The following is a 22,454-nucleotide window of genomic DNA, read 5'->3' as shown; positions in this document are numbered from 1 at the left end:
ACTGCTATTAAGTATCTTGGATGGAAGAAAATATGATGTGACTGAGATAGAATTCCTTCAAGACCTGAGGACCAACAAAAAGGGCTACCAACAAAATCGGCAGAGAGAGACTGACAGAGACTTGAAGGCCTCTGATGTGAGGAATCCGGGCTAGGATAATTGCTTGGGAAGGGATGGAAACTGGGGTAGGGAGGGAGGGGAGAACAGAATTTCAAAATTTTATGATTTTTGTATTTGGCCATTATGACATATAATTAACAAAAATACAAAGGGAGAAATTCGTGGAAGGGTAATTAGGTCAACCTTAGGAAAAAAAAGATTTAATGTTTAAAAGAGAATTGGATAAATTAAATTTGGATAAGTAAAAAGGATTAAGTTTAAAAATAACAATAATATGTTAAAGATGGGAGATAAGAACTTGCTGAACTAATTTTTGGAATTGGGATGTATGAAGAGGGGGTGGGGGGAAGTCAGGGAAAGGGGGTAATGAAAATAAGAGTTTAAAAATATATATGTTTTGTTTTTGTTTTTGTTTTTGTTTTATAAAATGTGAAAACCTAATAAAAATTTTATAAAAAATAATAATAAAAGGACCGTCAGAGCTGTCTGACAGTGGAACAGTCTCCCTTGGGAGGTGGCGGACTCTCCTACCTTGGAGGTTTTTAAGCAGAGGTTAGATGGCCATCTGTCATATGTGCTTTAGCTGAGATTCCTGCATGGTTGGGGGTCAGACTAGATGCCTCTGGGGCTCCCTTCCAACTCTATGATTCTATTATTCTTTTTTCATTGGAGAAATGTTGGGATTACATGGATCTGAGCACAAGAGAGAGAACATGAAAGAAAGAAAGAAAGAAAGAAAGAAAGAAAGAAAGAAAGAAAGAAAGAAAGAAAGAAAGAAAGAAAGAAAAACTGGCTCAAGGTCACGGACTTCTTAACCAAAACAAATACCCAAATGTTCAGGACCACCCGTCACGTCAGCGGCTGAATGTATGGCTCAGAAGAACCTTCAAAAAGCAGAAACAATTCCTCACCACAAGGACTTTGGTTTCCAGAAATTCATGTTTGAGGCAGGGAGGAGGGAAAAGAAAAGGGGGTCCGGGAACAGCGCTGCCAAGATAAATGGGTCAACCGCAACGCCAAAGGCCGACGGACAAGAGACGTCCAGCCAGCATGGGGCAAAGAGGCTTCAGGCCCGTTTCCAGACCTCCTTGCGGATACAGAAGCAGGCGGCTGTGGAACTTGGCAGGCGATGGAGAGCAGACGTCACCCTGTCTGGATCAACAAGCCAGGCAGGAGCTTCTGTCTGGCAAAGGCTGCCAGGAAATCGATCCCCTGGCCAAAGCTGTGGGTGCCTAGGCCTCAAAGCCTCACCAAACAGAGCGGATCCAGCTGTGCGCACGAGGTTGTGGGATTACGCACGGAACTGGGGTTTATGTAAGGCGAAACAAGGGAGGCTGTCTATATAAGATCAGGGTGTGGTGTGGAGAAGGTGGAGGGTTTTTCCTTCCTCTCCTTTCTAAAGCTATAGCTCAGGGAGAAACCCAGTAAAACTGAGGGGTTCTGCAGACTGAGGGGAGAAGGAAGTTCCTTGCTTTATTGTAAGGAACTCATTGCCACAAGGAATAGCCACAAGTGTGAGCAATTTGAAGCAGGGCTATTCCAGCCATTTGGCTGAGTAAAAGGTAAAGGGATCCCTGACCATTAGGTCCAGTCGTGACCGACTCTGGGGTTGCGGCGCTCATCTCGCTTTACTGGCCGAGGGAGCCGGCGTACAGCTTCCGGGTCATGTGGCCAATATGACTAAGCCGCTTCTGGTGAACCAGAGCAGCGCACGGAAACAGCGTTTACCTTCCCGCCGGAGCGGTACCTATTTATCTACTTGCACTTTGTGCTTTCGAACTGCTAGGTTGGCAGGAGCAGGGACCGAGCAATGGGAGCTCACCCCGTCGCGGGGATTCGAACAGCCAACCTTCTGATCGGCAAGCCCTAGGCTCTGTGGTTTAACCCACAGCGCCACCCGCGTCCCTATTTGGCTGAGTAGCTGCCATCAATTGCTTATGTATGTTGCTCCCGGAGCTTTTTCTGCTGAAGATCATTTATGACCCACTTATGGAGTCCCAGTCAGAACCATTAACCGGGAGGTTAGGCTGTCATTTGGACAGCCCATGTTGCGAGTGCCAGTCAGCCGGTCATGCCCTTTTCCTGGGAATACCATTCCATTCCCCACCACCCTTGCTGTTCAGTGTTCCGTGCCCAGTGATTAGGATCAAGTCCCTAGGGGGCTGTTTTGATTCCCCACCCACATTTATTTCCCTCAGGATTGCTGAAAATAATTTGAGGCACTAGCCCTGTTGCATCACAGCCCTGCTCACAGGTTGCCCAGAGGCATCAAAACAACCACTAAGGGAAACAGGATTCTGGGCTTTTCTGTGATCCAGTGGATCTTTTGAGGAAGGCAGCTTCCGCTGTTTGTCCAGCCTTGTCCAAAGACAGATCACATCCCCAAAATGAGATTTCTGAAATCATGGCTTCAGAGTTTGAATAAATGGACAAGTTATAGGAATTGGATAGCACGGAGGGAAGCCAACCCAGGCATCCAAATTAGAATGAATAACCTGTGCACATGGTTAAAGATTTGAAGAGAGAACAATTTTTGGGGGGGTGGGGTTAAAGGGGAGGGAGGAAGGGGGGAAATTAGGATAAATGAGTAGGGACAAAAGTATATATTGTTATGCATAACTAATAGGAGGATGATTTTGATTCATGTTATTGTTAGATTTTCGACTGAATGATTTATTTTGTAAGTTACTGACGTCCCTGGATGAAAGTGTGATTATAAAGAATGGAAAAAATATAAAAATAAAAAATTAGATTAAGAGTCTCTATTCTGCCTTGGTCAGACCACACACCTGGAATACTGTGTCCAATTCTGGGCACCACAGTTTAGGAAGGACGTTGACAAGCTGGAAGGTGTGAGGGCAACCAAGATGGCTGAGGGTCTTACGAGGAGCAGTTGATGGAGTTGGGTATGTTCAGCCTGGGAAAGAGGAGGCGGAAAGGAGACAGGCTAGTCTCCTCTTCAAATATCTCAAGGGCTGCCACATGGAAAATGGAGCAAGCTTGTTTTCTTCAGCTTCAAGTTACAGCAAAGGAGATTTTGACCAAGCATCAGAAAAAACTTCCCGACAGTAAAAGCTGTTTGAGCTTCCAACTCTGTGATTTTATGCTTTACCGACTTGGTGGGCCTTTGGCCTGATCCAGCAGAACTCTTATGTTTTTATGCTGGTGGAATCACCCAGTGAAAATCGATGGTGTCCCCTGATTGAAGGCCAACCTAAGAAAGCTCTTGTCCTGCACTACGGATGCAGAATCCGTCCGTCCCATTCAATGTGGCCAACCACTAGGGATAATGACAGTAGCAACATATAGAGCAGTGGTCCCCAAATTTCTCCTCCCCTCACTTGAAAATCACAGGTGGTCTTAGCAGTTGGGCTTTTTTTTTTTTTTGCCTCCTGTAGATGTGCTAAAAGGGACATGGGTGGCACTGTGGGTTAAACCACAGAGCCTAGGACTTGCCGATCAGAAGGTCGGCGGTTTGAATCCCCGCGAAGGGGTGAGCTCCTGTTGCTCGGCCCCTGCTCCTGCCAACCGAGCAGTTTGAAAGCACATCAGTGCAAGTAAATAAATAGGTATCGCTCCGGCGGGAAGGTAAACGGTGTTTCCGTGAGCTGCTCTGGTTTGCCAGAAGTGCTGGCCACGACCCGGAAGCTGTACGCCGGCTCCCTCGGCCAGTAAAGCGCAACCCCAGAGTTGGTCACAACTGGACCTATTGTTCAGGGGTCCCTTTACCTTTACCTTTAAATGTGCTAAACGTTGCATTTCAAAATTGTATTTTATTGCTTTTCTATTTCTTACACTGATATTCTATTGCATTACCATTCACATTCCACGGAACTCAAACTGCAATGCAATATAAAAATGCAGTCTAAGAAAGAAAAGAAGCAACAATTCTTATTTTTATTGTTTTAAAAAACCCTCAGTAAGGATATTTAATGCCACGGACTACCTCAGCAAAGCTTTAAAGGCCGCTGAGGGTCGATGGACCACAGAACTTCCTGGATCTCAAATTTCCTGGGGAGGGAAGGCCGGTCTGGACCCTTTCGACAGCCGTCTCCCCCCTAAACAACAGGTTTTGATCCGGCTTAGCGGTTTGTGACGGAGAGCGAAAGCAAGTCGTCTGGCAGAGGTTGGTTCACAGAGGTTTATTGGGCCCGGCTGGGCGCCCACCCCCATGATTCTGGAATGAACAAGAGGGTAGAGTCTGAGGGGGCGACAGGGACGGTCTGGGTCCAGCGAGGTACAAAAACAACAGTCCGTTTGGAGAACGCAGAGCAGGTCCCCGGAGCTCATTCCTCTTCCTCCTCTTCTTCCTCCTCGAGGGCGATGGCGCGAGGGCCGCCAGGCCGGGGCTGCTGCTTCTGGACCGAGACAATGCCGGTGAGGAGAGCGTAGCCGACCATCGCCACCAGGCCGACCAGCACCGACAGGACCTGGTTGCGACGCTTGTATGGCTCCTCCTCAGCGTCGCTCCCGTCCCCGGCGGCTGCCTTGGGGACGCTGGGCGGCGGGTCGCCTGAGGGAGAGAACCGGCGCGGCCGTCAGGGGGAAGAATCGCAATGTGACATAGACAAGATGGCGGAGGCGTGGCGGCTGAGGCGACTCATCGGTCAGAGCAGGGCTGGGGAAGCTGGCGCTGTCCAGACGCGACTAGACTCCAGCTCCCTTCATTCCTGGCTGCTGGGAGGCAGAGAACGTTCTGGTACTACAACCCCCATCATCGCTGGCCAGGGCTGATGGGAGTTGGAGTCCAAAAGCGACTGGAGGTTCTCCCTAGCTATGGGAAGAAGGGGGTGAAATCCCATTTCCCAGGGGCTTCCCTTCCCAGCAAGTTACCAACATGCCATACTGGTTTCGGTGCTGGATTAAAACATTTTTGCTTAGGCAAGTTATCCAGACATGCAAAATCATTTTATTTCTTTTTAAGCTACCGTTGGTTTTAAAACCACCGTTTGGAATATTTTCAATACCTGCTTTTAGCTTGTCTTTTCTTGATAATAATTTAATTTAATTTATTATTATTATTATTATTATTCTTTATGTGACACCCTTCTGATTGGGGCGCTGCAAACCACTTTGAGGGAGGTTGTTGTTGTTGCTTTTCAAAAAAAGAAATATTGGTATATAAATGTTGTTAAATAAAAATAAGCCCCCCTGCTGGTCGCTCTCAAAATCAGACCTGCTGAAGGTAATGAGCATGACTAATTTAAGGGCCATTCATTTCAATGGGTCTCCTTCTGAGTGGAAACTAAGAAACAAGCCTAAATTGCTAAAATAATGCATTACATAAGAAATCAGTCAATGGAATTAAGATGCCTGATTTGCCAGCGTCATGGTTAGAGTGTCAGACTAGGAGTAGGGAGAAACCAGGGTTCAAATCCCCACCCTGTCTGTGAAAAGTCACTGGGAGCTTCCCAGCGTAACCTACCTCACCGGGTTGCTGTGGGGATTAAATAAGAAATGGGGCAGAGAACCATGTACGCCACCTTGAGCTCACTGGAGACGGTAAGATATAAATGCAATAGATATCCCTCGCTGCAAGAAATGAAGTTGACAGGGAACCAGGCAGAGGGCCTTCTCAGTAGTGGCGTCCACCCTGTAGAACGCCCTCCCATCAGATATCAAGTAAATAAACAACTATTGGACTTTTAGAAGACACTTGAAGGCAGCCCTGTATAGGGAAGTTTTTAATGTTCGAGGTTTTATTATGCTTTTATATTTTTTGGAAGCTGCCCAGAGTGTCTGGGCCAACCTAGCCAGATGAGCTGGGTACAAATAATAAAATTATTCTTAAAATTATCGTATTATTGGCTCTTATAAATAATGAATTTTCCAGTGCCATCTTGGTCTTGTGCCAATTTTTTTTCAGACGCTTGGGGTTTGTTGTGGTTCCTTCCTCCTCTCCTACCCTGGGTCCCTTTCTCGCTCCCCCCTCTCAGGCAACAGAACCGAGCACCCACCTTCATCCCAGGGGAAGTAGAGACTTAAGATGGACGTGCAATAATTGCAGAGGTTCGGGAGGGACTTGAGATGCTGCTGGAACTTCCCGTTGGGCAGTTTGGCTTTCAGGAGCGGGGCCAAGTGGCTGAAGACGATGGCGTCCAGGGAGGCAGGCCTGAAAAGAGAGGGAGGGAGGAAAGAAGGAAAGAACAGAAGAGGTGAGGGAATCCCCAGTAGGGCAAGAGGCAAAGCTAACCCTCTCCTGTCAGCAGTGTGGTGGACTTGGGAGTCTAGGGTTCAAATCCTGTGGCCGACACACTGGTCTGTCTGCAGGTTTACAAACCACTTCACAACCCAAATTTACCCAAATGCTACACAATGAAAAGATTAAATGGACATTAAATGAGGAGGGAAAGAGAACCATATGCCGTATTTTTCGCTCCACAAGATGCACCTGAGCATAAGACACACCTAGTTTTTAGAGGAGGAAAACAAGAAAAATATATATTCTGAACGTAACAGTGGATGTATGGTTTTTGTGGTTCATGCTGTGGCAACAGACATGATATGTGATTTGACAGTGAGTTTGGGGTAGCCCAGTGCAAAAATCCATGTGGATCTGTGCTTTGTAACAACGTTTCTGCGCCATTGCGGCCCCACGAAACAGTGGATGCGTGGTTTTTTTGGTGCAGGCTGTAGCAATGGACATGCTATGTGATCTGCTGGTGAATTTAGGTGACCCAATGCAACAATCCTGAGGATCCATGTGCTTTTACCTCCCCGCTCTCAGGCAGCCTCCTTTATCGCTAGCCTCCCTTATCTCTCTCCTGATCCCTTGCTGATCAGCGGCTTTGTTTCAACACCCCCTTCCCTCTTATTTGCCTTAGTGTCTTTTCCTTAGCTGGAGCAGTTTTTTGCTCCTCCTTTTCTTCTAATTTCTCTCCTCATTGCTTTAATCTTCCTGTCTCCTCTCTGTCTTTACCTCCCTCCTCCCAGGCCTCCTTTATTGCTAGTGTCCCTTATCTCGCTTGTGATCAGCGGCTTTGTTTCAACACTCACTTCCCTCTTTTTTTTAAAAAAAACAAAACATGATCTGCTTTATGCCCTTGGGCAATTCGGCTCCAGGGACCACGCATTCGCTTCATAAGACACACAGACATTTCCCCTTACTTTTTAGGAGGAAAAAAATGCGTCTTATGGAGCGAAAAATACGGAAAGTAATAAATTATTATTATTATTATTATTGGTCGTACCTTGGATCCCAAGCACCTTGCAAGTCAAACGTTTTGGCTCCCGAACGCCGCAAACCCAGAAGCGAGTGTTCCAGTTCTTTGGAACCTGAATGTCCGGCAGGGCTTCCGTGGTTTCCGATTGGCTGCCGGAGCTTCCTGCAGCCAATCAGAAGCCACGCTATGGTTTCCAAACATTTTGGAAGTCGAACGAACTTCCGGAACGGATTCCGTTCGACTTTTAAGATACAAACGTATAATTAATTATTATTATTATTATTATTATTATTATTATTATTATTATTATTATTACCACATGTGCCACCTTGAGCTCCTTGGAGGAAAAGGTTGTCTATAAACACATTAAATAAATGGCAAGCGTCGCCAGCGTTTGGCTAAATTAATGTGAAAGAAGACAGTGCCTCTGAGCATGGGCAGAGTGTGTTCCCACTCACAGCAGAGTAAGGAGACATTAAAGAACTGCAGGGATTCCAATTCCTAAGGGACTTCGCACGCCCTCACAGGAGCCTATACTTCCGCTCACAAACAGCGAACTTACGAATCTCCAAAAAAGAACTTCTGCCTGCCAAGGCGTTGGGACAGCAGCGTCAGGCACTCCCGGGCTTCCCGGTACAGCTGTGGGGCACAGGGAGAGAAAAACGCTGTCAGGCTGCGACCCTTGCCATTCTCAAGCACTGCCCCTTGACACAAAGTGGCTCCTTCACCTCCGAGACACCATACCCCCATAAGAACCGCCTGCTTCTTTGCATAGCTGTCAACTTACAGATTTGAAAATAAGGGACCAGCAGCCTCGAAAATAAGGGATCAGCAGCCAAAGTAAGGGATTTTCCGGGCACAGGTATGTTCAACTTCTGAGCCCCTCCGAGCCAAAGGCAGAAAGCCCAGCCAGCAGCCAAACGAAGCCTCAAGCCTCAAGGAAAACCACTGTCACCTCTCCGCTGGGAAGCGCTGAGCAAAGGCAAGTCCCCAGGCAATGCAGCCAATTTGATCAGCACAAGGCATGCAAGCTCCACCCCTCAATCGTTCTTAGACTCCTTATTTGGTGAGCAACGCGGCCAAGCAACAGAGTTGGAGCCTCCCTCCTCCCTGGCTGTCAGGGAGGGAGGGAGAGGAGCTGCTTGCTTTGAAACCCGGGAAATTTAAGGGACATCATCAATAAGGGACAGCAGCGAGACACAGCGCTGGGATAAGGGACTGTCCCACCAAATAAGGGACGCTTGACAGCTCTGCTTCTTTGGGCTGCGGAAAAGACCCTCTGTCCAGGCAAGCAAGAGGCAAAGATCAGAGTTCAAGGGAGGGCGAATCAGGGCCAGCAGAGGGCGTGGCCCTGAGGAAAGGAGGCGGGGCCTCGGAAGAGTTCCGAGGGCCAGGGGGAGAGGGCTGGAGGGCCGCCTCTGAAGTTCTCCACCACCCTGCCATCGCTGCCCCTGCTTGTTGCGGCCTCATCCTGCTCCCACTGACCTCCTTCTCCAGCTCCTCTTCGTTGTCCAGGCAGTTTTCCCCGCAGACCATCTGCAGCCGCTCCAGCTGCCGCTTCTGCATGCGGCCCGGGAGGAAGAAGTTCAGCGGGAAAGGGATGGCCTCCCCATACCACTTCCGGGTGTGCTCCACGTAGTTCTTGGCGTCCACCCAGAACGTGTGGATCTGTCAGAGAAAGAGAAGCCTGATGGGACAACAGATCCCTTTCTTTGTTGTTTTCTGCATTTACCGTATTTTTCGCTCCATTAGACGCACTTTTTTCCTCCTAAAAAGTAAGGGGAAATGTGAGCGCATCTTATGGAGCGAATGGCGCTGCGCAGAGAGGTAGAGCTGCGCAGCGCCCCTTCAGCGAAGCGGGAGGAGGAACGGAGCCCCTTCTGTTCCTCCTCCCGCTTCGCTGAAGGGGCGCTGCGCAGCTCTCCCTCTCTGCGCAGCGCCTGTCCTTTGAAGACGGAGGAGGAACAGAAGGGTCTCCTTCTGTTCCTTCTCCAGCTTCGCTGAAGGGGCGCTGCACCTTTTCCCTCTCTGCACAGCACCTCTCCCGTGAAGGAGAGGCGCTGCGCAGAGAGAGAGAACTGCGCAGCGCCCCTTCAGCGATGCGCCGTCCTGGCTTCTGCCTTAGCTGTGCGCAGACTCTTTGGGCCGGGGGAGCCTTCATCCCGCTGCCCTGAAGAGGCTTGGTGCGGTTAACCCAGAAGCCAGAACAGCCACACGGTATCCCAGAAGGCAGATCCCTCTTGCTGTTCTGGCATCTGGGATTCAGATTTTTTTTTTCGTATTTTCCTCTTCCCAAAACTAGGTGCGCCTTATGGTCTAGTGCATCTTTTGGAGTGAAAAATATGGTATATCCCTCCTTTCTCTCCCCACCCCTCAGTTCTCTCCCCACAACAACTCTGTGAGGTAGGTTAGGCTGAGGGGCAGAGGCTGGCCCAAGGTCACCCAGTGAGTTTCATGTCTGGATTTGAACCCAGGTCTCTCCCGGGTCCTAGTCTAACCCTCTAACCAGGGCCGTCTTTACCTGGGGGTGCGAGGGGTGTGAGGCATCTGGGTGCCGGATTCTGGGGGGCACCAGGCGCAGGGAGAGCTCTCTGGAAAGTCTCACTCACCAAAGCCGGGAGGAGGGGGAGTGACAGGAAAGCATTTGATGTTGGAGTGAGACTGAGTTGAGAAATAAGACTAAGAGCACATACTGATATAGTACATTCATATGTAAAAAAGGAATATACAACGGGAAAGACGGGAAGTCTAGTGTGTTGGTATGTATATTATTTTGTGGGGGGAATTGTTTTTTTCTTCTCTTTATTCTTTTTTTGTTTGTTTGTTTCATTTTCTTTCTAGGTATATAAAATTTGTATATAATTTTTGTATACATGTTGGAAATTATAGTAAGTCCTGTAATGTAATATGACAATGTTTACCGATGTAATATAAGAATGTTAACCAATAAATAAAAAGCAAATTCAAGAAAAAGAAAGAATGAAAGAGGGAGAGACAGACAGAAGGAGAACGCGCTTATCTAGTGACGGAGCGCGCACAGGCTCCGGAACCTTCCCAAGAAGAAGTCATATATGTGCGCTCGCAATGGCCCTTCCAGCTCCTCTAGAAATTGCTAGCCACACAAAGGATTTTGGGTACAATATTCAATTTGAAGATTGGGAAAAACTGTGGAAAGAGCATTTAAAATTTACGGCATGTACAACACTGAGGGAGAATGTGATGAAAATGTTTTACAGATGGTATATGGCACCTGTAAAATTAGCAAAGATGTATAAGGTTGATAACAAATGTTGGAAGTGCAAAGACAAGGAAGGGACATTCTTTCATCAGTGGTGGGAATGTAAGAAAGTGAAAAGTTATTGGGAAATGATATATAATGAGTTGAAAAAAATGTTAAGATATACTTTTGTGAAAAAACCCGAAGCTTTTCTTTTAGGTATTGTAGGAAAGGACATTAGAAGAAAGGACTGTAAGCTTTTCCAGTATGCGGTAACGGCAGCCAGAATCCTGTTGGCCCAGAAGTGGAAACAAGATGAAATACCGACAATAGAAGAATGGAGACTAAAAATGACAGACTATGCAGAACTGGATAAAGTAACTGGGAAAATCAGATATACTAAAGACCAAAAGTTCATCGAAGACTGGGGGAAATTTGTGGATTATCTGAAAAATATATGTGGTGTGAATACAACGCTAGTGGGATTTAAAGAGGCACTGTAAAAAAGAAAATAAGTATTGTTTATTAGAAATAATGGGAGTAAGGAGGAAAAATGGCAATACGAAAGAAGGGAATGTGTACTAAAGGTATAACTATGGATGATTGTCAGAGACGCTGAAGGAAGTCAAAAAATAATTACAATTTGTTGTATGCGGGATTAAATGAATAATCGGATGGAAATTTATAAAATGTATAACAATAAAAATTACTAAAAAAAAAATAAAAATAGAAATTACTAGCCACAATGTTCCCACAATGAAAGGCTACCTGAGATGGCTCTCCCTCTCCTGTCTCATCTTTCAGACACCTCCCTACAACCGTAAGCGCATGCGTGGAGTCTTTACACCGACTCCCAATGTGCTCTTTGTCTTCTTTAGAAAAGCTGGCTTTAAACAAAAAAACACAAAAAAAAAACCTCCTTTTGGAGCCGTGCAGGCATGAGCGCTGTTTATCAAATGATAATAGTCACATAAGCATAATAATAGTTAATTTGGGGGGGCTAAAGTAAATTTGGGGGCACTGGGCGGATCTTTGTACTCCGGCGGTGCATAGGCTAAAGCAGGGGTAGGCAAACCAAGGCCCGGGGGCCGGATCCAGCCCAATCGCCTTCTAAATCAGGCCCGCAGACGGTCCGGGAATCAGCGTGTTTTTACATGAGTAGAATGTGTCCTTTTATTTAAAATGCATCTCTGGGTTATTTGTGGGGCATAGGAATTTGTTCATTTTTTCCCCTCTTCAAAATATAGTCCGGCCCCCCACAAGGTCTGAGGGACGGTGGACCAGACCACAACTGAAAAAGGTTGCTGACCCCTGTGCTAAAGACAGCCCTGCCTCTAACCACTACACAACACTAGAATCATAGAATCATAGAATCATAGAGTTGGAAGAGACCACAAGGGCCATCGAGTCCAACCCCCTGCCAAGCAGGAAACACCATCAGAGCACTCCTGACATATGGTTGTCAAGCCTCTGCTTAAAGACCTCCAAAGAAGGAGACTCCACCACACTCCTTGGCAGCAAATTCCACTGTCAAACAGCTCTTACTGTCAGGAAGTTCTTCCTAATGTTTAGGTGGAATCTTCTTTCTTGTAGTTTGGATCCATTGCTCCGTGTCCGCTTCTCTGGAGCAGCAGAAAACAACCTTTCTCCCTCCTCTATGTGACATCCTTTTATATATTTGAACATGGCTATATATTTGAACACTAGCTGTATCTAACCTTGCTACCCTGACCCAGAGGCTGAACGCAACATCTAACCATGTCCCTGATGCCAAGTTTGGGCACAACAGCAGCTTTGATACTCTTTTAAGTTTCTAGTCCTCATGGTTAAGAACACAAGAAACTTTTCTTTGGGGAATTATAGGGACAGAACCACCTAAATTGTATAGAAATTTATTTATGTATGCTGCTACAGCAGCAGCAAGAATGCTACTTGCCCCAAGGTGGGGAAAAGCAGAAGTCCCAACAGAGGAAGACGAAATGGCAAAACTTACTGGAAGAATAACGAATCAAGATAACAAACTTTTTTTCATATAAAGGAATGGAAATGGTTTATTGAATATTTACAGATAAACTGCAAACAGAATAAAAACAATATCGGGATTATTGTAATAACCTGGAGCTCCATAAGAGTATATACTTAAAGCGGATAATTAAATGAGCCAATTAAATGAATTTGGATATGCAGAAGATAGTAAAAAATAAATTTAAGGAACTGCAGAAAGAGGGGGAAGGAAGTCAAACTTCACTCTCCCAGCTTGTGGCTTCCAGCAACTTGTATTCAGAACTATTACTGCCTCCAGCTATTCAGGCAATGCATAGCCATTACAGCTAGCAGCCACTGGCAGTCTTGTCCTCTGTGAATCTCTGCAATCCTCTTTCGGGCCATCACTGCTTCCTGTGGCAGTGAGTTCCACAGTTTAACTATGTGCTGCTGCGAGAAGAAGAAGCAGTTTTTGTGTGTGCGGCTTTATTTATTATTGTTTTTATTCATTCAAACTCGGCTTCCCTTTCCTGCATGAAAGGGAAAGTCAGACCCATTGGTCACAAACACAATGGGGTTAGCCTGTTTGGGCCCCGACCCTATAAATCTGGAATGTAGGGTGGGTGAGGGCCCCCCATCGACGCAGCAACTTCTCCCACCTGCCCCAACTCACCAGCACAGGGAGGAGCTTCTCCTGCAACAGGGACACGAAGGCGAGCGTGTCAGCCCCTTGCCGAGCCGAGAGGTCGTAGTCTGCGTTGAATTTCTGCAGGGGGGTGGGAAAGAGAGGATCAGGGCAAGGACGGAGGTCCCCCACAGCTCCCTCAGGATCTGGCATGGTGAGGGGGTCTGCTGGCACATTTGGGCCTATGTGGTGGGTTTTTATTATTATTTATTTTTAATTACCATCAAATTATTATCAGATTGTTGTTGTCGTTATACCACCCTTTATCCAAAGATCACAGGGCAGTGTTTGTTTGTTTAATTAAATTTGTATAAAGGGTAAAGGGACCCCTGACCATTAGGTCCAGTCGTGGCAGACTCTGGGGTTGTGGCGCTTCCGGTGGACCAGAGCAGCACACGGAAACGCCGTTTACCTTCCCGCCAGAGCGGTACCTATTTATCTACTTGCACTTTGAGGTGCTTTCGAACTGCTAGGTTGGCAGGAGCTGGGACCGAGCAACGGGAGCTCACCCCGTCGTGGGGATTCGAACTGCCAACCTTCTGATCGGCAAGTCCTGGGCTCTGTGGTTTAACCCACAGCGCCACCCGCGTCCCTCTATATAAATTTGTATACTGCCCTATATATCCACAGGTCTCAGTGCGATTACAAGAAAATTTCACAAAATAAAAACTCAAATAAAAACAAAAAGAACCCAATAACCGACCCCCCCCAAACACATTTTAAAAGGGCCTTGGGTGTCCATCAGTGCTAGAGAGGTTCCGCAACTGTGATTTCAGAATCAGGGGGGACTCCCTACCTTTGCCCCCACCCGACCGCGATTGCCCCAGAGGTGATCTCAACAGTGGCGTAGCGTGGGGGGTGCAGGGGGGGCCGGCCGCACCGGGTGCAACATCTGGGGATTAGGGTTAGGGGGCGCAAATCCATGGGCTAGGGGGCGCAAATTACTTGCCTTGCCCCGGGTGCTGACAACCCACGCTACGCCACTGGATCTCAAGGAGGCTGTAAGGGAGATACCTGTTTCCTGAGGTGGGTGATGATCTGCTGAGTGTCTGAGATGATGCCTTCATCTTTTGTCCTCAGTGCCGGGAGGGTCCCTGCAAACAGACGACAACAGAGACAGGTGACTGGGTTGTTTCCCAGGCACAGTTAGGAGAGCTGGGTTTCAGCCCTGAAGCCCTTCACAAGTGACCCACTGAATCAGGGAGTGTCCCAAAAAAGGAAAAGTTATGGGGAAATGATACCTTTGATCACAAGACACACAAAGTTCCCATGGCTAGTTCTCCTTAATATGCATATGTTGCAAATCATTTTTTTTTAATATAATATTTATTCAAATTTTGAAAGTTACAAAAAGGAACAATAAAAAAGAAAAATAACAAAAATATAAAAAATACACACAAACAATAAAAAAACAGATCAGACCTTTACATAGCTTTCTTTCCTTTACTTATTTCCTTGACCTCCTCACACCTCCCTTTTTTGTATTCTAGTTCAATTAGATGTTTCAGCAAATCCTTTCCATCTTTGTTTTTATCCTAATAATTTATCTTAATATACTGTAATTCTCGTCTTTCACCAATTAATAAATCAATTTTAACCTCTTGGAATAATTAGCTTGACGTTGCTAATTGCTTTACAAACCCAATTAGCCCCAGCTGCTTACTGTGATCTTGGTCCGGCACGTTTCCCTCTCAGCTGCGCCGATCTTTGCTTTTGCTACTAAGTGCAGAGTAAAACACAGCGGAAAGCTGTTGCTTCTCGGTGTATAAGATGCAAACACACCCAGTCGTTAGTGTGTTTATTCAGTCCTTTATTGCAGTAATAAAATAACAAATCAGCATTTCTCTAATTCTCCTGGGCTGCTAGCAGCCATGGCCACCGTCTCTCTCAAAGACAGAAAGACTGAGAGGAAAACTCCTCCCACCTTCCACATCACACGTCAGAATGGACAGACGTCACACAGAACTCCTTAACCCTCTGAGTTCTGAAAACCATAACACCCCCTCTTCTGTCCATTCCTGAGGTGACTTGGGTGTTTACCTTGACAGACCTTTTTGTGCCCCTTCCTGGCATTCTTGTCAGGCACCTGTGAAACCTCCTCACAACTCTCAGGTTCACACTTTGCGAAACCAACCCACACACCTGTGGCCTGATACCTCTCAGGTGGAATGCCCTTCGTTGTGCGACTGGACCGCCTGGGCACAAACTCAGGCACTTCCTCTGACTCACTGCGATCAGCAGGTGTGTCCTCTGCGTCACGGGATTCCCCCTCTGACTTAAAGCGTTTTCGAATTCTCTGCATTACGCTAACAGGAGACGTAGGCTCACTCTTGGGCTCTCTTTTAACAACCTGTGGAGACGCCCCATCCTGTTCTTGACCTTGGTCAGTGACCTGGTCTTCACCAACAGGTACAGCACCTAGCTCTCCTTCCTCATCAGAAACTTCCTGCTCTGAACCCCCCTCTGAATCAGACAGGCATTCTGAGAGAACGTCATGCCTTGCAGGAGTCTTTGACCAACCATCCTGCTCATAGAACTCAGCATGTTTGCTGATCACAAGCTTGCTCTGATCACCTACTGGATACGCAAACCTCCATGCTTTAGAAGACGGTTCATACCCACAGAAGATCACTTTCTGGAACTTGGGTCCACCTGGCCTTTGCAAAGCCTTTGGCACCGGCACAGATGCGGCTGACCCGAAAGAACGGAGAAAATGAATCTGAGGTTTCCTGCTGTGAAGCATGAAAAACGGCGTGTCTCCTACCACTGAATTGTAGGACCTATTCCAGGTGAAATTCACATTCTTAATTGCCTCCATCCAAAAACTTGGAGGTAACCCAGAATCTGACAGCATCACCTGTGTAGCCTTAACCAGAGCCTCACTCCTGAGCTCTGCCACCCCCCTCTGTTGAGGAGAAGTCACCTTGTGACGTATCCCTTTCTGGTGAAAGAACTTCTGCAGAGCAGACCCAGTAAACTCTGCACCTCGGTCACTAGTGACTGCTTGCACCTTGGTGGAAAACCTTAGTTCCACCTCCTCAACCCAATTTTTAATCAGTTGAGCTGCATCTCCCTTGGATTTCAGAGCATGGGTCCAGGAATTCTGGCTAAAATCATCCTGCATCGTTAGCAGAAACCTGGCCCCTCCCAGACTGGGCTCTTTCATGGGACCCAACAGATCTATGTGAACAAGTTCAAAAGGTTTTGTGGTTACCCTGTCAACCCTAGGGTAACTGCACCCTTTTACTTTTGCCTGTCTGCAAGCCTTACAATTTATGGCTCTTCCACATTCCTGAATTTTACAGCCTTTGGTACACTCCTGTACCACCTGGAGTTCTTCAAGAGAACTATGAGCTGTCTTCTTGTGCCAAACACATGCACATGAAACATGAGTGGGAACTGTAGCACGCATAGCTTGTGTCCCCTCACCCTTCAGAGGCGTTTTAAGAACAAAGAGATCATTCTGCCCCTTTTCAACTTTGACTAGCTGCTTCCCTGCTTTGGAAATTGTGCACACATCATGTTCAAAGCAAACTTTAAACCCCTTCTACAACAAATAAGGGACAGATAAAAGACAGTGACGCATCCCCGGTACAGTGCAAACCTCCACCTGCTCCTGCAAAACAGAAAGAAAGACATTTGCAACATTAGTTACATTTTTCCTTTCCCCACTTGCAAACTGAACAGTTTTTCCAGCTGGAATTGCCTTGCAATTCCACATTTCGACAGCAGGGGTCTCTGGAATCAGGTTGCGATTAGTTCCTGAATCGATGATAAAGCTGAGTTCATTGTCTCTCTTAGAGCTGTCCTCAAACATTGCCATACTGGCTGTCAGCTGATAAGCGTCCTCATCGTCCCTAGCACGTCCGCCTTGCGCATTCCCACGCCTGGCCCCCTTTCCGGGCTGGTTACCACGGAAACCTGGCTGGTTCCCATGAGAAGCGACCTTGACAACATCCTGCCTCGTCTCTCTGCTTCGGTGGGGGCAAAAGCGACGCAGATGTTCAGTAGAATTACAAATAAAACAACGACGATGATCACCAGTGGAAAAAGCCTGAACCGTGCATTCCGCTGGCTTAGCTCCCCCCTTACAGCCAGAGCTCCCGGTGCCAGCTCTGCCTCAGAACGCAGACCTCCGCTCTCGGTAGCGTCTTCCCAGCTGACTTCAAAGCACACCGGCACACTTCGCAACAGCTTTTATAGCGGTAATTAGTCCCATAACCTCTTGGAATAATTAGCTTGACGTGGCTAATTGCTTTACGAACCCAATTAGCCCCAGCTGCTTACTGTGATCTTGGTCCGGCACGTTTCCCTCTCAGCTGCGCAGATCTTTGCTTTCGCTACTAAGTGCAGAGTAAAACACAGCGGAAAGCTGTTGCTTCTCGGTGTATAAGATGCAAACACACCCAGTCGTTAGTGTGTTTATTCAGTCCTTTATTGCAGTAATAAAATAACAAATCAGCATTTCTCTAATTCTCCTGGGCTGCTAGCAGCCATGGCCACCGTCTCTCTCAAAGACAGAAAGACTGAGAGGAAAACTCCTCCCACCTTCCACATCACACGTCAGAATGGACAGATGTCACACAGAACTCCTTAACCCTCTGAGTTCTGAAAACCATAACAGTCCTTTATATCATTTCTGCTAAAACCACATTACTTCATTCCAACAACCTTCTAACATTCCTTAATTTTACAATGTTTCTGTAAATAAACTTTGAATTTTGTCCAATCTTCTTCCACCAACTCTTCATCATATGTTGCAAATCAGAAATAAAAGAACTCATAACACATCTGTTAACCGCTGCAAGAACAACCATTGCCAGAACATGGAAATCATTGCAATTATTCAATATGGACCAATGTCATAATGCAATTGAGCGAACAGCATTATTGGAAAAACCAACAGAGAAATTAAAAGGAGCAAGAGACCAAAAGAAACACAACAATTTTTATGCAGTCTGGGGTGACTTCAATTGCACAAATAGTGAGGCATGTGGGAGAGCAGTACCCATCGTCTACCGCACAGTTTGGTGTGCACTAAGCACATATTTTAATTATTATTTTCTGCTCCTTCCTCCCGCCTTCATATAAACTCCTGTAGATCATAATTGCTGTTGATACAAAATCTCTCTCTTTGTAGTCAACAATCCAAGCCAACATATGTTGTGATGCATCGTTTTGTGTCTGTTGAAACTGTGATGGTTTTGGTATATACACTCTGACATAACTTTGTTAGTGCATTTGAAGACGTTTCTCTGAGTGTTTGCAATTGTTTTATTTTTGATTTTAATTTTGTGTAATCGTTGTGTGTTGTATGCTCTAATAAAAAGTAAAACGAAGAATAAGGTTTGGCTAATGGCCCATTGAGTCCAGGTGCCTCTCAGAAAACACACAAGCAGAACCCCAGTACAAGACCCCTCTCCCCTGCTGTGATTTCCAAATACTGGTGTTCTGAAACACTGCTACCAGAGTATTGTTAGCCCAGAAATGGAAGCAAGAAGAAATTCCGACAGAAGAATGGCAGACAAAATTAATGGACTACACAGAATTAGATAAAATGACAGGAAGGATTCAAAACTTGCGGGATCAGAGAATCACAGAAGATTGGAAGAAATATACGAACTATTCGAAGAGCAACTGTAATCAACAAATTACGCTATACGTTTTGTAAGGAGAAATGTATGAAACATTGCAAAGTAGAGAAAGAACAGAGATATTAGTTATGAGATAAATGTAATAGTGAAGTAAGAAATGTTTATTAAGTGGATAGACTGGAAAATTTTCAGATGTGATTGATGGAAGTCAAAAAAATGGTATAAGATATGATTTAATTACTGTTGAGAATGATATGTTGGAAAACTAATTTAAAAATTATAAAAAAAGAAACAAACATTACTACCAACCACTTGTGCAGAAAGAAGGAGGCAGACGTCCCTCAATTTCCCTGCTTCCCACGAAAATCTTACCTGAGGGGCTTCGCCAAGGATTTGTGATTTTGTGAACCTTGAGGGGTGCACCTGTGAAACGGGCGTAAGTCTGGAAAGGAGGGGGGAAACAAACTGAGCTTCGTGTAGTGTATTTATTTTTTACATTCCCTTAAGGAGCTCAGAGTGGCTTATAAAAACCCCTCTCCCACCTACAACAATCTTGTGAGGTAGGCAAGGCTGTGAAACAGTAAGTGACCAAGTACGCACACAGTGAGCTCCTTGGCTGAATGCCAGTCTTCCCAACCCTAATTCACACAACACATTTAAAGTGCTATGATACCCCTTTACACAGTCATGGCTTCCCCCTGCACCAAAGAACTCTGAGAGCTGTAGTTTGTTAAGGGATTGTGTAGGGATGAAGAGAATTGTTTGGAGGAGACACCTATTCTGGAACTACAATTCCCAGAGTGGTTTAACAATCAATCCCTCTCTCTGGGGAACTCTGGAAATTATAGCTCCATGAAGGGGTCTCCTAACAACTCTGAGCACCCTTAACAAACTACAGCTCCCAGAATTCTTTGGGGGAACCCATGACCAATCAACCCAATGGCCCATCTAGCTCTCCTAAGGGCAACCGATTGCCCCAATGGAAAGCCCACAAGCTGGACCCGGGTGCAACAGCAGCTGTCTCTCCACTTGTGATTTCCAATAACTGTTATGTCTAATGCGGTAGGCCTAACAGGTTTGGCAGTAGCCCCTGATAAGTCTTAGCCTCCGTGAATCTGTCAAATCGGCAGATTAAAAAGAAACCTTTAAAAATATGATTGCAAGGGGGAGGCTATAAACAAGCCTAAGTGGCGTAGCGTGGGGGGTGCAGGGGGGGCCGGCCGCACCGGGCACAACATCTGGGGGTTAGGGAAATCCACGGGTTAGGGGGCGCAAATCCACGGGTTAGGGGGTGCAAATCCATGGGTTAGGGGGCGCAAATTACTTGCCTTGCCCCGGGTGCTGATAACCCACGCTACGCCACTGGCCTAAGAGCCACCCCAGGGGAAAAATAAACCCAGTGACCAAATCACAGCTATAAACACAGCACTGGCCCATAATTAGCTAAAAGACCTTTTGCCATATGGTAGAAGGTCATGGAGGAAAGGGAGAAAGTTTAAAGGTTACATATTCCTTTAAAATGTTAACAACCCCCTGGGAATCGCAGGTCTGCTTGCCAACCTTTTCGATTTTCTTAAACTGGCCCTGCTCCTTAGTTTTTAAAAGGCGGGGAGGGGGGAAACCGTCATCCTGGGCGCTTTGCTTCTTATAATAACCTGCTTTGCTTAAGGGCTTCGAAAGCTCCAACGCTGCCAGTTTTCTGCCTGCTAAAAAGCACCGGAGCAGCGCTGGGGACTGAAGTTGGCCCAGGGAAAGGGCGAAGAGCAGCCAGGAGGTAAAGACGTGGCCACTCGTCTTTCCCAAAGTCCTCCCCACCGTGCCAGGGAAGAGGCAGAGGCTGCGTCCCAAAGGGCAAAGCTTTTGGGGAGAGCCTGCGGCGCCCGCGTTTGGAGAGGGGGTCCCCCGCTCCACGCCACTCGCTCTCCAAGGCTCACCAAAACGGCCAGGCAATCGGGATCCACCGACGGTAACCCCCAGCCGCCAGCCCAGCAGTACAGCTCCATGGGCGCCGCCATGATGCAGCCCTTCCGACCCGGAACAACACGCTCCGAGGGAAAGAGGGGGGTAGAGAAGAGAAGTCACTCCGATTCCGTCCAGTCCCCGCGCGTAAAAGCGTGCGCTCTGCGCTTAGGGCGCAGCGGAAAAACGGCCCCGATCGCAGCGCGGGAATTCAACCCTGTTCTGCGTTCGATGGCGAAGGGGGAGCTTTCCCCTCGATTTTCTCTTGAACCCGAGCCCTGGGGGTGGGTTTGACTCGGGAGTATCCGCACGAAGGCTTCAAACAGCGCGCTCTTCCTAGCCACGGTCTACCCAGGTGTAAGCCCCACTGAGTTTGGAGAGGCTTGCTTTCTCGGGGAAGGGGAACTAGGATCGCAGACTTCTTCCACCAAAGTGGCGTGCTTGTAGGGAAAAAGGTAAAAGGCGGATCTAGACGGATCCTCGTGAATTCATATGATTTTTTCATTCAAATTAAATAAAACCACCATGATACTGTAGACTATGTCTTACTCTGTAGACAGCATCAAAAAAATCACGCATCCACTATTTCGTGGGGCCGTAGGGGCGCAAAAACATGTTTAAAAAACACGGATCCTCATGGATCCTCATGATTTTTGCACAAGACCAGCCCAAAGTCACCATCAGTTCAAACATCATGGCCAGGGGCACAGCATCCACCACAAAAATCACGGATCCACGCCTGCCTGGCCATGCCGTGGCCCAAAAACGTGGTTCTGAAGCATGGATCCTCATGATTTTTGCACAAGACCAGCCCAAAGTCACCATCAGATCAAACATCATGTCCAGGGGCACAGCCTGCACCACAAAAAAACTCGGATCCATGGCTTCCTGGCCACTCCATGGTCCAAAAACGTGGTTTTGAATCACGGATCCTCACGGATCCTCACGCTTTTTGCATTGGGCCAACACATACTCACCGTCAAATTACCGTACACATCATGTCCAGGGGCACAGCCTGCACCACAAAAATCACGGATCCACGGCTTCCTGGCCATACCGTGGCCCAAAAACGTGGTTTCGAAGCATGGATCCTCATGGATCCTCACGCATTTTCCATTGGGCCAACCCAAACTCACCGTCAAATCACACATCATGGCCAGGGGCACAGCATCCACCACAAAAATCACAGATCCATGGCTTCCTGGTCATACCGTGGCCCAAAAACGTGGTTTTGAAGCATGGATCCTCATGGATCCTTACGCTTTTCACATTGGGCCAGCCCAAACTCACCGTCAAATCACACACCATGTCCAGGGATACAACTTGCACCACAAAAACCTAGGATCCACAGCTTCCTGGTCATACCGTGGCCCCAAAACGTGGTTTTGAAGCACGGATCCTCATGGATCCTCACACTTTTCACATTGGGCCAACCCAAACGCCCCGTTAAATCGCACATCACGTGCAGGGGCACAGCCTGCACCACGAAAATCACGGATCCATGGCTTCCTGGCCACTCCGTGGTCCAAAAACGTGGTTTTGAATCACGGATCCTCATGGATCCTCACAATTTTCGCATTGGGCCAACCCAAATTCACCGTCAGATCACACGTCATAGCCAGGGGCACAGCCTGCACCACAAAAAACTCGGCTCCACGGCTTCCTGGCAACACCGTGGCCCAAAAACGTGGTTTTGAAGCACAGATCCTCCTGGATCCTCACACTTTTGCACT

At 47.1% G+C, this 22,454-nt stretch overlaps 1 protein-coding gene across 1 annotated transcript; it reads right to left on the bottom strand.

Annotated features, from left to right (window-relative positions):
• Window positions 1-3,998: 3,998 nt before the first annotated feature.
• Window positions 3,999-21,140, bottom strand: MTX1 (metaxin 1). The gene is made up of 8 exons (XM_079958373.1): window positions 20,697-21,140; window positions 19,135-19,204; window positions 14,183-14,262; window positions 13,157-13,249; window positions 8,769-8,951; window positions 7,846-7,922; window positions 6,078-6,232; window positions 3,999-4,633 (listed from the first exon to the last, which is right to left on the bottom strand). Exons 1-8 carry the CDS (start codon window positions 20,775-20,777, stop codon window positions 4,407-4,409), a joined length of 966 nt encoding a protein of 321 aa, XP_079814499.1. The 5' UTR covers window positions 20,778-21,140; the 3' UTR covers window positions 3,999-4,406.
• Between the last annotated feature and the right edge of the window lie 1,314 nt (window positions 21,141-22,454).

This window comes from Podarcis cretensis, assembly GCF_951804945.1.
Source record: "Podarcis cretensis genome assembly, chromosome: 16".
NCBI lineage: Eukaryota > Metazoa > Chordata > Lepidosauria > Squamata > Lacertidae > Podarcis > Podarcis cretensis.
The sequence above is the reverse complement of the archived record's forward strand: the minus strand, read 5'-3'. Positions and strand labels throughout refer to the sequence as shown.